The sequence below is a fragment of the Lactuca sativa genome, chromosome 1, assembly GCF_002870075.4.
Source record: "Lactuca sativa cultivar Salinas chromosome 1, Lsat_Salinas_v11, whole genome shotgun sequence".
Lineage (NCBI taxonomy): Eukaryota > Viridiplantae > Streptophyta > Magnoliopsida > Asterales > Asteraceae > Lactuca > Lactuca sativa.
Window position 1 is genome coordinate 232,405,103 of NC_056623.2, and position 26,169 is coordinate 232,431,271.

Sequence of the window (26,169 nt, forward strand, 5' to 3'; positions counted from 1 at the left end):
TAATGCACCAAAACAACACTGCATCAGAAAGATGATGAAGGGGTAAAATGGTTAAGAAACATAGATAACTCCTTCAATATTCATGAAAAGAAACAACAACTAGGAGCCCGAACAGAACCATGAAAAATCACAATAAAGACTAAAACCACACCAAAAAAAACCAAGAGGTAAAATGGTCAAGGTAATGAGACCTCCATAGTTCCAACATATCATCACTCTTTTCCATAAGAATCATAGCTCAAGAAATCCATTTAATTGCATCACACTATTGCCATGCTTTATAATTATCCATTCATTTATTCTTTATAATTAACAACTTCATATATGCATTTTCAACATTACTAAATCTGCAGGTAATGATCAAGACATTCATGATTTTAATACTAAAAACACCATCATCTCCTTCACATCCACCCTGAAACAATGTTATTAATATTATTTTTTTCATTTAAATGCATTTATATGTATTAGTAACAATATTAATAATTACAAGTTCAAAAAATAGTATTCTTATTTATATTTTTAATAATAATAATAATAATAATAATAATAATAATAATAATAATAATAATAAGAGTTTTGTTTGTAGAAAAGTCATAATATTTTTGTTTACAGAAAAGTCTTAATATTTTTTGTTTATAGAAAAGTCCAATATTTTGATTTAATTTACGAAATAGTCCCAAATTAATTTGATACCGGTTTCAACCGGTCAAAAAGGATCAAACTGTAAATTTTTGCCGGTTTTCAAGACTTTTTCGTTTAAAAAAAATCTTAAAACTAAAATGTAACTTTTCCGTAAATATTGAGACTTTTCTAAAGATTTTCCTAGAAAATTACCCAAAAGGTCTACCCATTCATAAACTAGTGAATCTTGTAAAACTAGGCAAGAAATGTTTTAAAATCTTTACAATTATGGTATTATGTTCTAAAAAAGGCTTGTTCACAAAGGTCAACTATCGTTCCATTTTGTTACAATGTTCTACTTAACAAACAATCATCTATAAATATATTAATTGTTTACGTCTTCGTTTTCTTATTACAAGCATACAAACATGGATGTGGTATGTCTCTGTTTTTATGTAATTTTCTATATATGGATCTGATCAAGTAATTGCATGTTTTGCTGGACATAATTTCATATAACATTTAAGACAAATTATCTATCGCTTCAACTTATTTTAATATAACACTAGGTTACAACCCGTGGGAACCACGGGTAATAAAAAATAATATTGATAATTAAAAATAGTTATGAAACATCATATATTTATAAAATTTTATTAAACTAATAAGATATAAATTTGATTTAGACTTTTCTATTGCTAGCCTAATAACTACGAAAACTTTCATCTAATTTTGATCACATAATATTAATAGTAATTCTAACGAAACAAAATGCTATTGTACCATTGATTTGCTTTAATAGCCTACTTACTAATATGGTTGTAACACTGTAAGCTATACAAGAAATTATGTGTACATGAACAAAGAAGGTGAAGTGCAAAAAATGACCCATTGACTTCCATGAAGCTTTATGCCATCTAACTATAAATCGCATCTTCCCAACAAGTGTTAGATTTGGGGTATAGTAAGACTTGGAATTCTGAAAATTGTGTAAAACACTTTCAGATTAAAGCATTTGGGTGGTACTCCCAATATTCTTTAATCGGATAAGACTCAGAGAGACAAGAATTTGGAATGCTTTGATGATTATTTCGTTTGTACCAGAAAATGAGACCAAAACCGAATTTATGATCTTTGTCTGAAAAACTGTCATATGACAGTTTCAAACTGTCATAAACTGTAAAAACTGACATAAAACGGAAGTTTGGATAAGGGTCAAACAATGGTCAATTCTCTGCCCCTTGGACCCCGCCAGGGGCTACCGCCCCTTGGACCCCGCTCCCAGGGGTGTTGCCCCCGGACCCCCGTTCGTTTAGGGGTTTCGCCCCTAAATGACAGTGTACTTTGAAAACTTGATCAAACTTAAACAAGTGTGTACTCCACACCTTTCTTACTTGTTTAATATTTATCAAGATCACATTTGGTCAACAAAGTAATCCCATTACACTTAAATAATATTGATGACAACAAATCACCAACAACAAGTAGTAATTTCTTTCGGTAAAATAATAACCTACTCTTCCCCATACATGTAAGAAATTTATGATTAAATCAAACTCTAATCCACTTTAGAAATATACCATCATTTTTGTGCCACCAAAAAGAATTCCAATCTTTAAAAATAAGTAACACGAACTACAATTTTCAAACCCTTACGAATTACCAATATTTACAACAATAATCTCCGATGTGGAATTATGAAAGAAAATATAGGTTTCTAAGAGAAAACAAAAAAACAAACCATAAAAAGTAAAACTTTTTAATGGAAAAGAATCAAACCAATTAAAATGATACACTCTACAGAAGAAATATCCAAAAACAATCCTTCTTAAGACCCATCAATTTAACACAACATAATTCAAATAAAGGAAAATACTATATGCAGTTGCCTCAATAGACAACACAAATTATGGAAAAGTGACATATGGAATGGGTTTATAGAATTTAAAGAACTTGGACCTATGTGTTTAATGCTAATGACATATGTGCACTATTGGCTCCAGAAAAAGTTGTATATGTTAGTCTATTACCGGATAGCATTTGCAATTAAAAAAGACAATACCCATATTCAAATAATTAGAGATGAACTTTTGATCTAAATTAAATTCATGGTTAGCAAGATTTTATTTTTGCTTCCATGATCAATAACCTGTAACGATGTAAAAGAAGCATCAGTAGACCACACGTGTTCCAACAAAAATCAAATTCAATATCGGATGTTACACCTCTGATTTATCCTGCAAAACTTCACAAGTTAGATAATCCAAGAGAAAATATAAGAGCTTTATTTGACCATGTCTCTACAAACCTAAAATCCCAAATCAAAAAAATGATCAAACTTAGATCAAAATCTGTATATTTACAAGAGGATGGCAACCATATAATCACTTAGTGAGCCCTACCCAGAAAGGAGGAACTATAGAGATGCCAATCAACAGGTAACTTAGAATAAAATTCTTCAAACCTTCCATAGTTTTTTCCAGGTGGATAGAGGAGAAGAAATCTGAAAATAGAGGCCAAGTTAGGGAGAAGTGATGTCTTATATGAGAGTGTGGAATTTGGGATATCAAAACCCATGTTTGTAATTATCACCTATTCCTCCATTCGCAATACCTATTGATTTCCTGATAAGGATCCATATAAACGATAAATCTATTATATATATGCAGGCAGAATTTTGACGGAGGTATAATCTGATAGCTTAATTCAGATTCTGGGCCAATTTTAGTAGTAAGGGCATTTTGGGAATTTTTGGGAAGTCTTTTCCTATTTAAGGTTGTAAAATCGTTTTAGACATCAAACCGAAGCTAACCAAAAAAAATGGAAGCAAAAAATTAGAAACATAGACATCAAACCAAAGCTAACCAAATAAAATAAGAAAAATCATAAACAAAATACAGCCAAAATTAAAGAAACCTAATCCATACCAAGTATTCGTAGCCTTCATCCAATCATGAATGGCCTTCACTTTGATCAAAAACTCAATTCATGACAATAGTCATTTATATATTTGTGAAATAGAATCAGTTATTCAACCATCATTTGTATGTTGAACTGACATTTTCTAATAGGGGGAAGTATTGAAAGGTCAATACAAATACGACTACACATACAGACAAACATTTCAACTATATTTATACTCATACAAATATGCTAATAAAAACTAAAACATGTTCTAAACAAAGATTAATCCACCCTGCAAGCAAAGAACACTATATCTAATACGTTTATCAGCAAAGACATGTATAAAGCTTGTCTAGTAGATGTTTTGTACTGAGGCTTTTGTTAATAAATCGAACTACTTGATGCATCCCGATATAAAGTTCAAGTTGGCCTCTGTTACATACAACAATTATAGTGCATTACCAATATTTATACTAAGCCAGTATTAAAAACAACATTCAAGAATGATGAGTGTACCAAACAGATTATGCCAAAGTCGGAGTATCTACAGGCGTACAAGTTGTTGGTCTTCTTTCCTGTGGATGATCATATTTCGTAAATGAACGATTATTCAATATGTATGAAGTTTATATAGAACAAAATATGATTTAAATGAGTAATAAAATCAAATTAATTCCAATTGATATCATACCATATATAAGAAATTGGATACCATAATAAACTGCTATTAATCGGGTATGTAACTTAAACATGTACAATTGTATTCTTTGATTATAATGAATTGATTTACTGAATAGAAGGTGAAACAAAAGATGGCTTGATTATTGAATATAAGGTGAAACAAAAGAGAGGCAAAATTGGTATTTAACTTTGGCAAAATTTGATGGTTTTGAAGGGACCCGTGGAATAGTGGTTTTGTTAATTAGATAGGAAGATTTAACGTGGGTAACGAAATTGCAAATCAAATATAGTGCATAATTGAATTTAATTCTTTCGCTTCAACTTAATATCATATTATTCTTTTATTTTATTTTTTAATCCTCTAATGTGGTTATTTTATAATTTTAACCATCAATCAGTTCATTTAGTCAAAAAAAATAACATTATTTAAGTATACAACACTTTGACATCATTACACATTCACATTCCACCATTTTATCCATACAAGACTTCATAATGGAAAAAAAGACCCCAAGTCCTTAACGCAAACTTAATCGACCAAAGCTGAGCTTAAGTATATGAATTCTAAACATCATCAAATCTAAAGTTTGATCCTAACATTAACCTTTTTGTACCAAAATTTCTTAACACTAACTTTGAACTTTGCATCGCACTTTATGACTAACACCAACTCCCAAAAATTCCATAGTGCCATTTTAGCATGTGGGGCCCACACATCCATAAATGCTTCTTTTTTTACTTAATGGACTCAATATCTCACTGAATATGGGCAAATAGATATAAATGGGTGTTTCTTTTTTTTACTTGATATGTAAGTAGGTCTCATGTTCAAGCGTGGTGATCACCTTCTTTCTCTGTAGACATTATGATATAAGTAAGAAATACAGTAGTTCAATTGTTTAGAAGCATATATACAACAAAAATAACGTGTATAAATAAATATAAAAAAAAAAAGAGAACAAAATGAAAATTATACAAAACACAAATGTGCTTTAATCGTGTCGACTTAGCAACATAACAATTGTATATGGTGATTAAACCATTATATATATTTTTGACCGTTTAAACAAACCACTTTTCCCATTTACAGATTTGGTCCCTATGCTTTACACAAAATTGCAAGTTTAGTTCAAATTTTGAATTTACCCAATGTCATTCTTTTGTTTGTATTTCATTGTAGATTTGGCCCTTTGCTTTATTCAAAATTGCAAGTGTAGCCCAAATACTTTTAAGTCATTTTATATGGAGCAACGACCATATCCATAACAAAATGCACACCCAAGGACAACACTAGATTAAATGAAGATTTAACTCCTCTATGCTTCTTATCTTTTGGTTTTCATGTCAACTGAAGATTAAATGTGACATTGTAAGTTACTAGATTGCTATGGTTTTTATTTTATAGTTTTTTTTTTCTGTTTTTCTTTTTCTTTCATATGTTATTTATTTGGGTAGTTTTTTCATTTTACAATGCATCGTTTAAAATTTTACAAACTACTAAAAATATATTATAGTTTAATATTTTATAGACAAAATTTTCGAAAGAAAATGCATATTAAGGTTTTTTAGTAGGTGATTTTTTTTTAATGTTGTTGAAAAAATTATAGATATATATTAAAAATAAATAAATAATTCAATCTAAAATGTTTAATTCGACTATTCAGTTGTATCAAAATAATGAACAACAGTTGTATTGGTGATATATGTGATTTTTCGTGATTTAGACAAGTTTTATGCACACTCAATTTTCTATTTCATGTTGAAAGGTTTTTTTCCTTCTTTGTCACTTACATGAGTTTTACGTAGAAACTAAATTTTAGATTCTTGTTTCCTTCTTCTGTGATTTACCATCAAAAAGCTACCTAGCTACATGCACATACATTTTTTTCGCTTTTCTTTGGATTTCCATGTGCTTTTTTCTTTTCTTTTTTATGAGCACCATGTAATTTAGTCATTGCTAGTGAGTTGGATACACTTGACTAGTAGACTGATTCGAAAATCAGCCAAAACGTCTACCAATCATCGACTAGTGAATCTTGTAAAACTAGGCAGGAAATGTCATAAAATTTTATGATGATTCGTATTATCTGTTACAATAAAGCCTCCATAAATTAATAATGTTGGGACTGAGATATTTTATTAATTTAGCAAGATATTATTTTATCAATAAATTAATAAATTATTAATTTAAAAAGTTGGCTTATATTCGTGAGTAACTCTCAAATTAATGCATCGACCTTCAAAATTTTCATGTCCGTTTATTTTACCTATTTGAATAAAATAGAAACAATGACCTTCAAAATTCTCATGTATATTCACACATTAACGCATGTGAATGAGTTGTTGGATTATCAGGTGAAAATAATGAATGTTACGAGGTTCAAAGCATTGAAGAAATTATCGTGGATACAGTTCAAAATTCGGTAGATGATGATTCAGTACCTTTGGAACCAGTCGTTCGCAAAGAAGCATTGCAAGTGGCAACAACTCTTCACAACTTTTTATTACAATACGAGAATACAATATCTTAACTCTTAAGTGTAATCGAGAGATTTAAAGATAAACTCAATATAGATTTGAATGTATAGATTCATTTTTCACCAGACAATTCTAGAATTTTGAAATATTTTAGTAATTATTAATCTATAGTTTCGCTAGGACCAATATATTTACATTGAGAATTTAAAAAATTATTATTTTATTATTTTATTATTTTATCGATTGAGGTCGAATTTTATACTGGTCCCAAGTTGGGACCAGACAGATTATTAATTTTATCTGAGATTATTAATTTATCATGTATTAAATTATAAAAGTTCTACTATATGTTAATTTAGTCCAAAAAACATTATTTATTTATACAACACTTTGACATCATTACACATTCAAAGATTTTTATTAAACAAGACTAGACATTCATAAGGAAAAAAGAAGCTGACTACTCATGGCAGCTTACGTATATGATTTCTAAACATCATTAAATCTAAAGTTTCATCCTAACATTAACCTTTTTGTAACAAAATTTCTTAACACTATCTTTTAACTATGCATCACACTTTATGTAACACCATCTCCCAAAAAGTCCATATTGGCATTTTAGCACGTATGGGGTCCACACATCCATAAAGCATTTAGCTCAAGCCCCTTAGCCCCATGACCATTACACAACTTACAACTCAAACAAGCACACCCTTGCATGCTCAAGCGTGATCACCTTCTTTCTCTGTTGACATCATGATATAAGTAAGAAATAAAGTAGTTCAACTGTTTAGAAGCATATATATAGTTATATAATTATATGGTGATTAAAGAAACCATTATATCTTTTTTTGACCGTTTAAACAAACCAATTTTCCCATTTACAAATTTGGTCCCTATGCTTTACACAAATTGCAAGTTTAGTCCAAATTTTGAAATTATAACAATAACTCAATAGCTAAACCAATAAAAAGTGGCTAAATCAACAAAATCGTGAACTATGACTTTTTTTTTTTTTTTTTTTTTTTGTAATTTACCTCGAGCGACCATAAAAAAATAAAAAAATCACAATAGTTTAATCACTACAGAAAATAGTTAAATAACTAAACCTACAAAATAGTGAAAATACAAACGTTTTTCTAGATTTTTTTCCCTTATACAATATGTATATCAGTATATGTACCTTTTTTGAACAACATTCCTCTTCCACGGATTTTCGCGGGCCCTACAATAATTTGTATTCGGGTAACAAACAAAAAAATTTGCCTTTTTTCTCTATAAGAATTTAGCTTTGACTTTGAGTTTGACTTTTTACATGAATTTTACGGTTGATGCGACTTGATTTTCTATCCCTACGGCGTCTAGTAACAATTTGTTTGGGTGTTTCATCAAAGGGGATGGGAGAAGGTGAGGGACTAGAAACGTCAAGTTGAAAAGTTGGATGGGGTGGTGGTGCCCAATGTTCCAAAATGTCTCGGTGGTATCCCTTCACATATATAAACGAAAGATTAAAATACGATTCTATGATTTTCTTTTTCTTTTTTTTTTTTTGAAATAAAAAAATAAAAATTTATTACCTGAACAACAAAGTTTCGCCTTTCACAATCCAAGAACATATAAAGAGTCCAATTTGTGTTGAACATGATTTTATCTCTTACAGTGGAAAAACTAATTTGATCTCTTGAAGTGAATCGATCAACTTCATTAAACCATAAACATGTGAAAAGATTTGAAATTGGAATATGTTCTCGTATTACCACACATCCTTCAGGAACATCTGAAAATTTTTTATTTTTTTATTATTAGGTCATTTTTTTAATAATGCGAATTGGAAAAAAAAAATTTACCACTTGTAATCGGAAGCTTTGACTCAGAATATGGGGTCAAACCCTCAGTTTTATAAAAGTCAACTTGAAAGTCAATGGAGGCGTTGTCATATTTTGCAGCTGCTTTATTAGCTTCAGCTTCTACAAACACATCAAACCGTTTATAATGCCTAGATATTGCAAAACTCGTATTTTTCCTCCACAAAAACCTGAATTTTATGAAATAAAATAATAATAAAAGTTATTTGTCATATAAAAATGATTTCTATTATGATATTATGAAAAAAAAAAAAAAAAAAAAAAAAAACCTTTCAAGAATTTGATAAGGATCCACAACAAGCTCAAGTTTTGCATCCACCCATAAAGAATACCTAACATTTGGGAAAAGCCTATGTAGTAGAAGCTTTGGTATCTGCCATTCATACATCATACATCATACATACATCATAGATGGGACCCACAAAATAGAAAATGTTTTTTTTTTTTTAATTATTATTACCTTTCCATTACGTCTGGGGTCTGTGTATGGTAGATTATGGACAACAATGATTTTCCATAACCCTATTTTCTTGTTATCATTTAAATCACTTGAATTTTTAAGAAATTTTTGTGTTTGTTCATCGATAAACATGAAAAAGCAAACGTTTTTCTTTGAAGCTTCACTGATGTTCTTTGGTTGTTGAATCAAATCATATGCTCCTGCCAAGATTAAATCATCCATGAGTATGATGAGGACGAGAAGGGCATTCTCGTCTTTTCGGGAAAATATGTAAAGAAGATTTATAGATAAAGATACCAAATATTGCAGATGCAACAAGAACTCCTTGACATTGATTCATCTCAAAAAGATCTGAATCATTGATGTCAAATCCTGTATTGTGTCCTGGTTTATCTCCTCTGACAAATCTTTAATCACAAGAGAATCAGTGACAGAATCATTGGGTTGAGGAATTTGATGGAATTGGAATTCAAGATTCCATTCCATGGAAGGTTTGGTTGACAAACGAATGGAAGTGGAAGGAATATAATTCCATTGTTTATGGATTTTCTTATTCCTATGGGAATGTGGAAGGAATACAATTCCACTCTTTCTTTTCTATTAAAGAACCAAAATACATGAAAATGTCAGTTGTATATATCTATTATAAACAATAAATATTTAAATATAAATAAAAGGGTTAATCTCATAAGACTTAAAAGACCTTGTATTTTGTGCTTTTTCCGGATTAAACCTCAACTTTATTTTTTTTTCCTGAAAAAGACCTTGTATTTTTTCACTTTTTCCGATCTGGCCCTTTTAGTCATTAAAAAAATTGTAAAATGTGAGGGGTTTTTCGAGAAAAACTAAAAAAGTTGAGGGTTTATTTGGAAGCATTTCGAAAGTTGAGGGTTTTTTTCAAAAAAAAAAAAAGAAAGACAAATTTTATGGTTTTTTCGGAAAAAACGAAAAAATACACGCGAAAAATAAAGTTGAGGTTTAATCAAGAAAAAGAACACAAAATATAAGGTCTTTTATGAGATTAACCCTTAAAAATAAATAAGATTGTAAAGAATATTTGGTTTTTACAATTGAATTTCATTTCATTTCATGTCAACCAAACACATGGAAGATTATAATTCCTTCATATTCCAATTCCTTTGTCAGATTCCATTCCTTCCATTTGTTAAATGATCATGGATTCCAGAGATAACTTACCCACAATGAATCTTCATCGACTCTTTAACATCATAAGATTCAAGCCTCTGCTTTAAAGAAGGATACCCACCAAAAACCGAGCCTCCAAACTCACTTTTAGTTGAATTCTCTTCATGAATGTAAGTCAGATTTTGGAGAATAGGAGAAAATGAAGGCGCTTTTGGCATCAATTTAATTGCTTCTTCCACAGGAAGATAACACACAGGACATGCTGAAACATAGAAAAGTGTCAAAACAGAAAGAAAAAGTGGATGAATATTTTAAGGGATTTAAAATTATAAAGGAAAAAAAAAAGAAATTTATGAACTTACGACGTGGCCCAATTCTTTTTTTATCAGCTGGTGGTGGAGGCAATGTAAAGGTCTCACAAGGGTTCCCAGGAAGAAGGGTATATCCGGTATTATAAATAGGAGGTGGAGGAGATTGACTTGTAATTTTTTTATCATTATAAATGGTAATCTTTATTTCATCATTAGGTGAAGAATGTCCAGAAAATCCTACAGTTGAAATGTTTATGAACCCTAAGCTCCTCACAGAGCCAAATTCTTGTGTAACCTCACCTGAAAACAACCAAAAGAATGAAGAATATTCATTTTAGGGCACAAGTTGTTTATACTATAAAAACTAATTCAAAAGTATAGCAGCATTTAATGGTTGAATTCGATGATCATGATAACAATAGTGCTTTGCTTATGAAGCCAAGTGGATTGATATTGTCTAATTACATATTCACATTTAATAAGCGAGTTTTGGCATAGTTTTGAAGAGGATAAATTTAAGTTCCTAAAACCTAACACTTTCCAAATCCAGAATTCGGAAATAGATTTCGTTGTTTAATACCTTTGTTTATAGATCTAAGTCGATACTATTTCAAAAGGAATAGAATAATTTCAACAGAAATTCAACTGGTTTAACACTCGAAAGGCTAGTGTGTAAGAGCCATAATTGATTGATTTTAGAGAAACGAAGAACAAACCCTTGCCGACATAAAGTATCCACAACACGACTGCTATTGAAACAAAACACAGGAGCAGCATTCCAAGCTTCTTTCGAGCTGCGAATTTGAAGATCCACATGAACATCTCATCCTTCTCTTTACCGATAAACATAATTTGAGGTCTTCCTGTAAGTAACCGGTGGCGTTGATTGATCAAATTCTGTTGTTAATGGAGATTGTAATGACACATTACTTGATCGTCTTAGAGATCCAATGACCCATTACTCGTTATCATGTTTCCTTCAAGATTTGAAATTCCCTCTCATCTCATTGTCCTAGTTCTTCTAGTTGATTAAAAGTGTAGAGAAATTATTGAGTAAACCAAGTAGACGATTAGTCCCAGTTTTCCCTGTTCTAAAAAATCCGAAACCTGATTAGCAGCCCCAAACCATCTTCTTCTGCAGCAGATCTAGAGATTCTTGCGTATTTGACTATTTCAAATCTTGTCAAAAACTGTTTGGATCGTGGAAATCTGAATTGGGGATTCTGTGGGATTTATCAGAGCATTCTCAACTTCAATGTTAACCCCTTGTGAGTTGTGACTTATGAGTAGGTAATAGTTACAAATATTCTAAATTATCCACTTAAATTTTAAGAGAAAATATAAAAATACCCCAAAATCCTTGGTATGACCAGTTGACCACGTTAAATTGGCAGCAAATGTAATCAATTTTATGGGTAGGTTAAAAACAGATCCTATCTTACAATATAAACACCCTTATTAATTTTTTAAATATATTTATTATCTGAAATTGTATTTTTTTCGGAAAGATTGATTATAAATAGTTAACTACTAGGTTACCACCGTGGAAACCACGGGTAAAAAGTTTAAAAACAAATTTATATTATTAATAAGAGTCAAGTTTTTTGGCATTATTTGTATTGATTATTTAAAATTAATATTAATATAAATTTGTAAAAAAGTATATAAAATTACACAATCTAAAGAAAATTCCAACTTTTTCCTATATTATAGCAAAAAATCATAAAAGTCAATGTACTTTAGATAATAGTAACAATAACCATTTGCATAAATTATAGCAATGTACTTTTAAAGTAGAGACAACCAATTGAACATCATATGTAAAATCTTACCTTGGTAGCAGGTTCCAAATGGATACTTTTACTTTTAGAGTTTACAATAGGGTATGCAGCAAAATCATATCACATCAAAGTCAAGAAATTAAATTCTAATGCAATTTAGAACCAAAAGGTTATTATGGTAATTTTTAGAAAATTTTACTCATTTGTAGGAATAGTTGATGTTTAACCAAAATATTTGTAAAAAGTAAAATGAAAGTACATTCATTAGTCAACTTCATCTTTCAGTTACACATAATAGAAATAAAAAAGTCATAATTAGATTATGCTACGAATTAATTTGGAAACTAAAACTAAATTATGGCATTGTACTTATAAAATACAATGCTTAAATAAGAATAGTGTGAAACTAATACACTGGAGAAATAGATATGTTCATATACAAGATAGGGTTCACAGTACACTGTAGGAAACTCATATCACATTAAAGTAAGGAAATGTTACTATAATGCAATTTACAGCCAAAAGGGTATTATAGTAAATTTTCAGAAAAATTTACTCACTTGCAAGGATAGTTCCTGCTTAACTTATATTGATACTTCAAAGGCATAATATTAATTAATGATTTTCAAACATCTATTCATTTACAAATTTAGATGATTTGTTTGTAACAAAATGATGGCAATATGAAATTCTAAGATGGACAGTTCATTGTGCACACACATCTACCAAACACACACATTCACACAGATAGTAAACGAAATTTTTAAAAATTCTAAGATGAAAAGTATCTATGTTTAGGTTAAGGGGGCATCAGCAAAAACAAAGGGAATTCGAGATCAGCAGCTAAAAAAAACAACAACAACAAACAAAGGGGAAAATAAAGGCAAGATTTGTGATACCTTGAATGAAGCTGTTGTTTCTAGTCTAGATAGCACAAAAAATAAAACACAGCAGCACAAAAAAAAATCGACATCAACAAAAAAAAAGCCAGGATTTGTTGAGTTCTAATTGTATCATATACCAGAACAAAAAGGAGAAGAAGGAAGCTTCGACAGCAGCAAAAAAACCAATAGCAAGAAGGGAAAAACGAATGAAAGAACAATCAAAGTGCGCCGAGAATTATATGAATTTGAATAGAAATATATATGAAAGCGAAAACCAGTAGAAACTTATAAGCCAAATCACAATCATATAAAAACTGAGATGGATCGATCTACAGTTTATAAGTGAACAGTCCACAACCATAATCTTGCTGACACTTAACTGAAAAACATTACCATGACTGCAATTTATGGATTTTCAAAGTGGGAGTGAATTGCAGAAGCTTACAGATACACATTGAGAAGCAGGAGCGTACAGATACACATTGAGAAGCAAAATTGAGAAGCAGAAACTTACCGAATGATTGAAGTTTCTGAAGTGTCGATTACCGAAGGATTCAAAGTCGCTGATTGAATATGCGATAACTGAAGTGTCGATGATGCTTAATTGCTGGAAAGACGATGCTATAAAGAATGAAACATATTGTATGTATTGAGATAAATTGAGCATATCTAATTTCCATATTCAATTCAATTCGATATCATATGGATTTCATATTCAATTCGATAACCATCCATATATTCCATATTGAAAATTCAGAATTTCCATATTTCCATATCTAATTTCCGTTTCCATATTTCATGCATATCATTTAAAATCGTAGGTTTTCTCTGATATTTAAAAAATAAGGGTAGATCGTAGGTTTTCTCTGATATTTAAAAAATAAGGGTAGAATGGTAATTTTACATTTGACTAAAGATGCATTGAGAGGATTGACACGTATAATATGGTTTTGTTTATTAAGAATGGAGATACGTTAATTTTTATCATTTGTTTTTGACTAAACTGCACAAATGGTCATTGTGGTTTGCTCAAAATTACCACTTTAGTCCAAAAATATTTGAACTAACACCAGAGGTCCAAACTTTTCATTTTGTTGCGCGTTTGGTTCAATTTGCTATGAACTTTTTCATAATGACGAATTTGCCCTTGCTTTTTCCTTTTTCAGTTTTTTTTATTATTTAAATTTTTTTTCTGATTACAAGAAAAATAAAAAAGAAAATTTTCCTTTTTTATTTTATTTTTATAATTTTTTATAACAGAAAAAAATGCAAACTCTCTCTCTCTCTCTCTCTCTCTCTCTCTCTCTCTCTTTCTCGTTTCACACAAAAAGTTGCTCATCTTCTTCACCAGCAGCCACCACCACCGGCGATGGAGGCTTCCGACGAAGCGGGTTTCGATGTTTGAGGCTAGGGTTTCTGGTGCCATAGATCTGAGAAAGAGGCGAAGGGCGCATGACGAACTGAGAAGATAGATGAACTGAGTCGGGTTTGCCAGAAATCGAGAAATCAATTGCAAAATCTAAGATATCATTTTTCCGGCGAACAAGAAACCCTTCTAAGGACGACGTAGATCTGTCGGAAACCGGACTCAATCTCTCCCTCTTTCTATTTGCTTTTCGTCGGAACCATCATCGCCTTTGTCTTTTATCTTCTCATCTGATGACGCCTTCGATCTGTTCGTCATCGGCGATGACGATGATGTCTGTGGCTCGATAAAACTCTAGTTTCAGACGTCAGAACCATCAAACCGCTCGTCTCTCTTCTTCTCCGATGAGGTATCTACATAGCAAAAGCCCTAGCGCCGCCACCCTTCTAGTTTTACGAAACCCTAAGTTTTCAGATCTGTTTTCACCCGCTTTCTCTCTCTTTTTCTTGTCGAACAACCAGCAGATCTAGATCTCTGTCGTGGCGGCGAGATGTTCAGATCTTCGTCATCGGTGGTGATTTGGATGGTCCGACAGGCGGTTCATAACAGTAGAAGGGAGAGAAAGAGAAAAAGAAAGAGAGAGAGAGAGAGAGATGGCCATCGTAGCAGCAGAAAGAAAGAAGAATGATGGTCTCTGGAGGTTCAGATCTCAGTTTTATTTTTTCTCCAGCGAGGTCGGCGCCGAATAGTTCTAGGGTTCCGACATTGGCGGTGGTTTTAGTGGTCGGACAACGGTGCTCCGGCAGCCACCGGAATCTGGTGGTGTTTCCTTTTTCTTTATGGGAGAGAGAAAAATATGGGGTGGGGTGATAATACAAATAGATTTTTTTTTTTCCTTTTTTAGTTTTTGTAATTTAAAAAATAAATAAAAAATGAAAATACAAAGGGCAAAATCGTCATTTTATAAAATTTCAAAACAGATTGGACTAAACTCACAACAAAATGAAAACTTTGGACCTGTAGTGCTAGTCCAAACCTTTTTGAACCAAAGTGACAATTTTCGACATACCACAAGGACCATTTGTGCAGTTTTGTCTTTGTCTTTTATCATTTGTCTTGAGATTAATTTTATTGTAAAGTTGATACCACTTTCAATTTTTATTTATTTTTTAACCACCTTAAAAACAAATCTATTTTAATAAATGAATGTTTTTTTTATGACATGTCACATTCTCATTTAATTTGTAAAAGTTAATTTTTTTTTCCAGATGTCATTGTATGGTTTTTTATTTTATTAAATTTCATATAATATTTTAATATAATAATTACATTAAATATAGTTTAAATTGATATCAATTTCATTAATAGACTTGTCTTCTAATTTCAAAATCTCTAAATTAAAGCTCATTAATTTCCTTTGTTTATTTATTTTAATTATTTGTTTAAATTTAAAATATAAAAAAAAACACTTCAATTTTAATAATTCATTATTTTTCTTATTTTCTTATAAATTTAAAGTTCTCAAATATTTAGACTTTTATATCTATTTTTTTTTTTTTTTTTAAATTGAATCATATAATACATGGGTTTCAGAACTAATATTAACAATATATTAGCTGATTATAAAGTACAATAAGAATAAACTTACACCAATCAAACCAATATAAATTATGAAACTTAGGTTGATGTTTTATCTGATTAAACACCGTAAGTTGTAATTATCCGTCGTCTTTAAGAGATCACATCTTAACTTTTTGAAAACCAACCAGTTCCAAGTTTTTCAAATGAACAAAATCACTAAATAAATAAAGGGATAATGACTTGAAAGGATAACAAACTTTATCTTTGTTCACATTTAGTCACTGAACTTTTTTTTTTGTGTTTGATTTAACCCTAAATTATTTGAAATTGTTCACATATTACCTTTATGGTCTGTTATAACCGTAGAATGTAAACAATTTCAAATTATTCAAGGGTAAATCAAGTACGAAAAAAGTCCAATGACTAAATGTGAACAAAATTAAAAGTTTGTTATCCCATAAATAAATTCTTTTACCTTGTTAAATCAAACTTTTATGATCTCCATTTCAAGATTTCTTAATAAATTTCATTATATTATATTGTTTCGGTGTAGGGTTTAATTTTTAAGATTTAAATAGTATATTTGTTTTCACTAAAAAATTTAAGGGTATAACGGGCAACATATGTCTACGCCAAAGGTATCAAGAGTTGCCGCATTTATCATTGGAACTTTGTTGGATTTTATTCAAAATCATTTTTACAAAAACGCTAAAAACGGCAATGAAAACTTTAAAAAATAGAATCCACTTAAAACTCTTTTTAACCCACCAAGGATCACTTTACAAAGCATGGAAATATTAACATAACCATAGAAAGAAAGAGCTACAACATTTTGAAGACTTTAATTCTTAGGGGAGTTTGAAAGTTGATGAAGACGTCAAACTACTCAACGAATAGCTTCTCTAGAAGTATCCACAAAGCAAGAATCAACTACTAAAACATGTTGATCTTCACATGTATTAAATTGTTCTTAAGCCTTAAAAATTCATAAAAATGGGTCCCACAAAGCTTAAAGCAAGCAGCATTCGAGCAGAGAAGCCGACTAGCACTAAAACGCAATAAAATCAGACAGATCCTCATACGAAATCTTTGATCTCAAACTCCCCACACCACGGGTGCACCTTCGCCCTGCTCTCACTTTCCCCAAAGTGGCTAATCATTCCTTGCGCTGACCCGCTATACACTGCACCCACTCATGAAACTTCCACCAACCTTACAACACTTGTGTATGTTAGCCATACATAACATTGGATCCTATAGACAGTCGAATAACCGATCCTACCCTAAGCCCAAAACCAGACAATGTAATAGTCGATTTCGGATTTGCCTCGTTGCTTGGGGTTTCGATCCAGATATCAGTGTTCATGAGGCTTAGGGCCTTGGGAAAGGAAAGAGTTGGCCCATTTCGGATGTGGGTGTCATGACATATGTGGTCCAAGTATTCGATTGTGCCTTCGGGAGCCAAGGGTATAATCGTAATCTGATGATTCTGTATTTTATGGGTTTTGGGTTTTATTCGGAAGGTCTTAAGGATCGGGCGTGTTGTTAGGAGCGTAGGGCTTCTCGCCACCATTTCGTGGATATAAGGTTCGTTGGAAACGGACCTCGGATGAGGAAGTTATGACACTTTGAAGTTATTGGCATCATTGGTACCTGATGGAGAAAAGTGGCAAGGAAACCTCATGTATACAAGGTGGCCTGCACGAGAGTACGCCCAACGTAAGTTGGGGTATGCCCAACGTAGAGGGGTTAAGTGGATGCGGGTGTGGGAGGCGTACGCCCAACGTACGTTCAGAGTCCCCAAACCCTAAATTTTAGGGTTGAGCACTATATAAAGAACATTATGACCTTATGACCAGCCTCCCTCTCACCCTTAGACAGTACCCACGGAACCTTAATCCTTTCTTGTGTGTTATTGGAGCTTAGAAGGCCATTAGAAGAGCATTTTGGTGTTTTAAAGGAATATGTCCATTGTTGAAGCATCATCAAAGGAGCTGATGTGCACAAAAGTACCCATTAATTTTAATATTTATAACCTAACAAACTTAGACTATCTATGCACTTATAGGCAGCGTACCTAGTCAGATTACAGTATAGCTTAGGTAAGTCGGGTGTCGATCACAGGGAACGGTGGATTAATTTATTATATTTGATTATAGGTTATAGGTTACACGAAAATAATAAAATGGTTTAATAAATCAATTAACAACTCTCGATAAACTAACAGGAAAGCAAATCTCTTCAGGTACTTTGGTTTAGATAAATTACACCTTAAAACATAGACAATTGCATACACAAATTCATTTATTCAATGTTCACCGATTCCTAAAATGATTAGATTCACGTTCACTATAACTAATCCTTTAGCAAACAAGTCAATTCAAACAGTGATCAGTTGATTAAACTAACATGCTTCCTAGTGTTCAGTTCGTATCAAGCAAGACTTGTAAATATAGTTAATCAATGTAGACATTTAATCAACCTCTTGTTGATGGTCATCAAACAAGGCTCACACATTAACTTACTTATTCTCAAATTAATCCTAGTTTCACATTCGTTATTTCTAGTCTTATAATCTCGATGGTCATCAAAAATCATAAGAGACAAGCAAATCAAGCAGATGTTCAAGCAACTCAATTCACTTAACAATTAACAGAAAATAATCATCATTAACACATGAGGATCTTTAAACAAGCTTGACAAGATAAATTAAACACAAATAAACTATTTAATATAGCAATTAGTCTAATAATCAAAGCTTCATTCAATCATAAACACAAAGTAAAAGGTTTTTACACCTAAATCAGAAACTAAATACAGAAAAGTACCACCATAGAATGCTAAACATGGTCACGTCAGCAAACCATATGATAATCAACATGTATCCGCTCTCCAATCCTTCCGATCTCCGCTTCCGTTAGCTTAACGGCCTTCCGGCCGCCTTCTAGACCCTCAAAGCGGCTTAACAGAAGTTAATTATCGACTAAATTAGGTTAGAAGTCGAATCCTCCTCTCTGGTTAGCTATAAATCGACATTTATAATCTTTGTGGCCGACCTAAGTACGCTGGGCGTACTTAGAATTACGCAGCGCGTACTCAAGATAATCACGCGATCAAGTATATCTGTTGCAAGCAGGTACGCGGGGCGTAACCTTAAGGTACGCGGGGCGTAACCGCTACCTCAGCACCATTTTGTTTCTTTTAGCTTCTAAACCCGGTTTCCGCTTCAGTCTTTTCTTTTATGCTTTATCGGCAACGAATAGCTGCAAAACATAATTCAAAGCATTATGAGTACTTTTTAGTTCTAAAATAGAATAAATAAGGCCAAAATATTAAGATAAAGTGCATAAAAATATATATAAAAATACACATATCAAAATACCCCACACTTAGCCTTTGCTTGCCCCCAAGCAAATTTACTTTTATTTTACCAATATCGCACTAAACAATCCATTTAAAACTCAGCCATTATGCCAAGACCTCAACGCGTACATTTGTGTCTACTATTTTCCTAAAGTACCCCCCCATATTTTAAATACTCACAATCTTCATAAACATTCGCCCACTTTTTCCGAACAATGCTCATTTTATGCAACCCTCCGAATCCATCCGCAGAAAACCTCCTAACCTCAAGGTATTTTTAGTTGAGCAACCTAAGCATACATATTCTAGAAAATTACAACTTTCCGATACCACTATGGAGCTTTATTTGAATTCTTCATTTCTTTGGCATTTTGATCTTTGATTTCTTTGAATTCAACACCTTATTTGAATTGATTTCTGGTATCTTCAACTTTTTGAATTTCTTCAGAATTTTGATCTTTTGATCTTTACTTTATTTGCTCCAAAATTCAACTTTTTTCGTAATTCTCTTTTCTCTTTTTTTTTAACATGTAACTCACTTTTTTTTTTTCACTCAAATCCCTACATGCTTAAGCAGAGGCGCTCAACCTCAACCTTTATTGGTTAATGATAATAATTTTCCTGGATACATTTCAGGTTTAGGCTGCTAAACATATTGCATCCCTCAAACCAAGCGGGGTTGTGTTTTTGTTCCATGATTTCACTAAAATAAGGGAGGCCACAAATGCACTATAACGTATATTGGCTCAACTAAACATTTGAGTTCTTATCGGATCATTTCATACAATATTAGCAGAATTTAAATTATCACTAGATTTTTTTAAACTATTATTTCAAGTTTTAAAATTTTTAAATTTCCTAATTTCTAGCAATTTCATTTTTTTTTTTTTTTTTTTTTAATTTTAATTTACTTTTACCGATCCCCTACCCCACACTTATTTCATACAATGCCCTCATTGTATGCTAAAACGAATTAAGAACATAAAAAGGGAGAAAAAGGAACAGACTCCCCTGGGTAGTTGTGGCGAGATCGAATGGGGCTGCTACAAGTTGCTTCAAATTTTGCCGAAAGACTCAAAACTGGAACTGCTGCCTCTGAATTTGCCGAAAAATAAAATCAAGACCGCCATCTTCAAAAACGTGGTGCAAAATATTGCAAATAAATGCAAAGTATAGTAACCATGACGTGGGAAAGTGTCGACCACGTCGTCTCGTCAAGAATGACATCCTCTACTCGCGATGAAAAAATCCCCCATAACATAGGAAAGTGTCAACCATGTCGTGGCAGCCGGGACGATACTTCTTCCTCGCGTCGAAATAAAATTCTATAGTATGGGAACTGCTCATCCATATTATAAGAGTCAAAACATCGTAATAATGCCAATCTTCAAAACGATCGCTCACGAAATAAGTATGCACCCCACACTTATGACAAATCATGGGTCTCGACTATAATCTTCAACTCTCATACCGCTCTCTCTAGCAACAGTCGGACCTAGCTGCTGAACTTACTGCCAGCTTCCTAAGGGCGAAAATTCTGCAGAAATCTAAACAACCAAAGAGCATCAACATGGAAAACAAACTAAATCAAACTAAATCAAAGTTTAATTACATACCAAATACTAAAAACTAAATTAAAATAACAAAAAAAACAAATAAAACAAAATAAAAAGGATCACTCGTCATCTCCATCATCATGTGGCTGTGTCCCAGAAGTACCGGCCCCATCAAATCGTGACTGGAATGGTGGTGGAAAGGGAACCGAATACTGAAACCCCTGATGGCCAAAGAATGCGTTCAACGCATTCCCATACCACCGCTGTTGCATGTCCACATGTGCAACATACTCGCTAAGACGATCAATGCCCTGAGCCAGATAGCGCATATCAATCTCCCGCTCAGGTCCCTGCTGCGCTCCTCGAGGAGCAGGTCGACGCCGCTGGACCCGTCTCGGCTGTGTCTCGGCAGCACCCTCCTCATCTGCCTCATCATCTGCTCGAACTCTCAAAACACCATCACCACCCCGCTCTAATACGCGCATCGACTCCAATAGCTGAAGACTCATCGGCCTCATGTCGTGAAACACCATCGATCTCGTGATCTCACGTGTCATCAACTGGTATGATCGAGCTAACCGTGTGATAAAATGCCCTCCGCATATCGGGCTATCTCCCCTAAGTCCCCTGGCCCTCCGTCCCAAGTATGCAGCTAAAGCAACTGGAAGGTTCAGGTGCCTCCCTGGAGTAACTAGTGCCCATAGGAAATACAGGTCTGTCGAAGGCACTCTCTCACTATTCTTGTGATGCGTGAGAGACATAGAAATCAACCGGTGCAACATTCGGTATGTAGTGGACCGAATCATCCCCCCTCGAGCTATAGATGGTGTATACACTCCTCCTGTAATCTCGGCCCAAAATGTGTTCTCATTATAGTCCGCTGGCCGTTCCGTGAGACAGTCAGCAAGGAATGTCGGGAAGTGGACACTCCTCGTCTCGTCGGCTGTGTAAATACCCACCCGAGTTGCGAGCTCTAGCACGCTGCATTCCCGGCTCACTCCTCCCAGTCTGAAAGCAAAGGCTGTCCTGTCATCGAGTGGCTTCCTAGGATCATAGGAAACTGTAGCGTAGAACTCCAGCAAAAACTCCCGATACACAGGCTCCTGGATCCTGAACAAACGCGCCCATCCCTGACACACAAACAATTCCACACCACTCGCGTCCGAGTGTGTATATTGCAAAAACTCCTGGATCAATGCAGCAAGTCCAGTCCTGGTAGCCAACTCCCAATCAAATGAGGGTGCAATATCAATCTCCTTTGTGAGAAGCAGGCTCAAGTTGGTGACATAACGCGCCCGGGTAGCATCGTTCAGCGTTTGCGGAAATTGTAAATAGCGATGATCGGTCACATCCTCGGGAGGGTTGGTTCTTTGTGCCCTTCGAGCCATAATCTGCACACATTAACACATACACAAAACCAACAAAATATGACAGCATTAATAGATTTTTAAACCAAAAAAATGAAGCTGGGTAGGGCATTACGCTGGGCGTACGTCCAGCGTACGCTGGGCGTACGTCCAGGTTCCACGATTCTGTGTCCTGGTCCGTTTGCTTATGCTAAAATCATAAACCATATCCATATTCACCGAATTCAAATATATACGCAGGTGGTCCAGTAAGGTCAAACACATGGGGGAACCAACCTTGAGGTCCAAGGCAGTAAAAGAAAAACCGGGACCTCCTAATATGAATCAATCCCTATGAAAACATTTAACAGGGAAACATGCATAACAGTCAAAAATTCGAAGCCAGAATCAAGAACTCGCGGTCACGGGGGTACGCATTGCGTACGACCCCAAACTCGAATCGGTAAACGTGGGACGGAATTAAGACGAAATTAAGCTCGAGGGTTTAATGTATTAACCGAGATCGGTCCATTCAAGCCCTAATCAACACATACATTTGCAAAATCGGCCCTAATTCGAAAAATGTATAAACCCTAGAATTCGAGCAAAATCATAATGCAGCTCATTTTATCGATTTAAACACAAATCAAAGCCATTGAGTAACCGAAAAACTTACCCGTGTGGTGGATTTAACAAGAAACGAGATAAAATCGAGAATCTTTGGAGAGAGTCGCCGTCACAGTTCTTGCGAGAAAGGAGAAGAGGGAAAAGAATAAAGAAGAGGTCAAAGGGTCAAAAGATATACCTGGTCGCCGTGTTACGCGGGGCGTAACTCAAGAGTACGCGGGGCGTACCTCAACCCCCTGAAATGTTCATTCGCGATCCGGGGTATATTACGCATGGCGTAATATAACTTACGCGGGGCGTAAGTTTAATTGAAAATTTCCTTTTTCTTTATTTTAACTTCCTTTTCTTTTTAATTATTTAATCTAGGGGACTTAAAACTTATTTATTTTTTTTCTTTTTAATTTCTTAAGCTAATGATGACTTCACGATGAGTGATAAAAAAATTGAGATGTCATAATCACTTATCTTTGTCAAGATCAAACAACAATGGTTGATCAAAAACCTTTGCATGCAAGAATTGGTTTGCGAAAACACCCACTTTCGGGACCCGTTAGAATATTTCCTTTGTTTTCCTTGCACCATTAACTAGAAGCGGAACAAGAAGTGACCTAACTAGTCAAGAACAGCAAGAGCTCGGTCTTCCACTTAACCATCACAATACGCCTTGCTATACTACGCCTCATGGATTGAGTTGGACAAATCAACAAAGTAGTAGGCTAAGTAGGTCAAGAATTCCCTAATCGCTTTCATTCTCGAAACCCATGCAGAAAGTAAAGTCAAGCAATGTGTACAATCCCAAATTCCTGCAAAATAAAAACAAGAACCTTCCCGACAAGTGAAATGATATCATCGAAAATCAAACTAAAAATAAAAGCTAAAAATAAAAACTAACTAAAAACAAATAACGAATAATCAAATAAAATAAATTAATGACAAGCCGTTCCCCGGCAACGGCGCCAAAAACTTGATGTGCACAAAAGTACCCATTAATTTTAATATTTATAACCTAACAAACTTAGACTATCTATGCACTTATAGGCAGTGTACCTAGTCAGATTACAGTATAGCTTAGGTAAGTCGGGTGTCGATCACAGGGAACGGTGGATTAATTTATTATATTTGATTATAGGTTATAGGTTACACGAAAATAATAAAATGGTTTAATAAATCAATTAACAACTCTCGATAAACTAACAGGAAAGCAAATCTCTTCAGGTACTTTGGTTTAGATAAATTACACCTTAAAACATAGACAATTGCATACACAAATTCATTTATTCAATGTTCACCGATTCCTAAAATGATTAGATTCGCGTTCACTATAACTAATCCTTTAGCAAACAAGTCAATTCAAACAGTGATCAGTTGATTAAACTAACATGCTTCCTAGTGTTCAGTTCGTATCAAGCAAGACTTGTAAATATAGTTAATCAATGTAGACATTTAATCAACCTCTTGTTGATGGTCATCAAACAAGGCTCACACATTAACTTACTTATTCTCAAATTAATCCTAGTTTCACATTCGTTATTTCTAGTCTTATAATCTCGATGGTCATCAAAAATCATAAGAGACAAGCAAATCAAGCAGATGTTCAAGCAACTCAATTCACTTAACAATTAACAGAAAATAATCATCATCAACACATGAGGATCTTTAAACAAGCTTGACAAGATAAATTAAACACAAATAAACTATTTAATATAGCAATTAGTCTAATAATCAAAGCTTCATTCAATCATAAACACAAAGTAAAAGGTTTTTACACCTAAATCAGAAACTAAATACAGAAAAGTACCACCATAGAATGCTAAACATGGTCACGTCAGCAAACCATATGATAATCAACATGTATCCGCTCTCCAATCCTTCCGATCTCCGCTTCCGTTAGCTTAACGGCCTTCCGGCCGCCTTCTAGACCCTCAAAGCGGCTTAACAGAAGTTAATTATCGACTAAATTAGGTTAGAAGTCGAATCCTCCTCTCTGGTTAGCTATAAATCGACATTTATAATCTTTGTGGCCGACCTAAGTACGCTGGGCGTACTTAGAATTACGCAGCGCGTACTCAAGATAATCACGCGATCAAGTATATCTGTTGCAAGCAGGTACGCGGGGCGTAACCGCTACCTCAGCACCATTTTGTTTCTTTTAGCTTCTAAACCCGGTTTCCGCTTCAGTCTTTTCTTTTATGCTTTATCGGCAACGAATAGCTGCAAAACATAATTCAAAGCATTATGAGTACTTTTTAGTTCTAAAATAGAATAAATAAGGCCAAAATATTAAGATAAAGTGCATAAAAATATATATAAAAATACACATATCAGGAGCAAAGGCTTATAGATCCAGAACCTTATCAACATTTGGCATTCATATAAGGTATACAGTTCTGAACTGGGTGGTTATTCTCTTAGATCTCTTTTAAGATTGGGTTTATGGACTCTTTGTTCCTATGGATGATGTCCCTTGTGTCCATGTAGTTTTTTGGAACTTAGAGTTGCCACTCTAAGTGTTATTTGAGTTCTAGAATCAGAAAGTTACCATCTTGAAGGTCTTAATGGGTTCATGCATGAGTTAAGGTCACTTTCATGGAAGTAGAATGCTATTTTTGGAGTTTGGGTTTGTTTGGGGCATGTAAAGCCACCAAGTAATTGTTGGATTAGGTGTCTAAGCCCATAACTATAATTGGTATGTACTTGATCTGAGAGTAGCATGGTCTATTTTAGGTTGCATTCACCGAAGCAATTTGAAAGGAAGGATATTTGAGAAAGAGGTTATTTATGATTTATTAATATGTTATAAGTATAATATATTAATTGAGGAATCATGTTATTTAATTAGTATTGATCAAGAATTAATTTGGAATTAATTTAGTGACCAAAAAAGACTAATTAAATTAACGAGGACTGATTATGTAAATCAGTGATACATATGGTTTGGGCTATTGATCCATGATGGGATAAGTTTATGTTAGAGTCCATGAAGAGTTAGTCCATATGAGTTGTTGGATCATAAGCCTAAGTGTATGTATTAGGGTTTTAAAAATGACCCTTGGAATCCTACACTATATATATGTAACCCCTTAGCCAAAATCGTTCACACATGTGTTACAACAAGAGTATAGCCGATTTTGTGTGTTCCTAACCTCTCTCTCTCAAAGCTCTCCTCTTGCTCTTGGTGTTTTGTGAACCATTTGAG

General features: G+C 33.4%; 1 protein-coding gene across 2 annotated transcripts; it reads right to left on the bottom strand.

Annotated features, from left to right (window-relative positions):
* Positions 1-7,083: 7,083 nt before the first annotated feature.
* LOC111905528 (probable hexosyltransferase MUCI70) lies at positions 7,084-11,756 on the bottom strand. 2 transcript variants are annotated; one of them, XR_006184403.2, is made up of 10 exons: positions 11,186-11,756; positions 10,521-10,769; positions 10,210-10,420; positions 9,310-9,419; positions 9,013-9,212; positions 8,822-8,925; positions 8,535-8,722; positions 8,265-8,464; positions 7,871-8,173; positions 7,084-7,432 (listed from the first exon to the last, which is right to left on the bottom strand). XR_006184403.2 is itself a non-coding variant. In XM_042895884.2 (9 exons), the coding sequence occupies exons 1-9, from the start codon at positions 11,316-11,318 to the stop codon at positions 7,973-7,975; spliced, it is 1,596 nt and encodes a 531-aa protein (XP_042751818.1). In that variant the 5' UTR covers positions 11,319-11,756; the 3' UTR covers positions 7,745-7,972. The 2 variants fall into 2 exon arrangements, 1 of the variants encoding a protein (XP_042751818.1); XM_042895884.2 differs by lacking the exon at positions 7,084-7,432 and having other exon boundaries at positions 7,745-8,173.
* Positions 11,757-26,169: the final 14,413 nt, after the last annotated feature.

Bases quoted from the DNA above. Each gene is read 5' to 3' on its own strand.
- LOC111905528 (XM_042895884.2), bottom strand. From the start codon at position 11,318: ATGTTTATCGGTAAAGAGAAGGATGAGATGTTCATGTGGATCTTCAAA. The intron at 10,770-11,185 runs GTTTGTTCTTCG...GGTTGTTTTCAG, and splicing joins GATACTTTATGTCGGCAAGG to GTGAGGTTACACAAGAATTT. The intron at 9,213-9,309 runs GTATCTTTATCT...TAATCTTGGCAG, and splicing joins TGTTGCATCTGCAATATTTG to GAGCATATGATTTGATTCAA.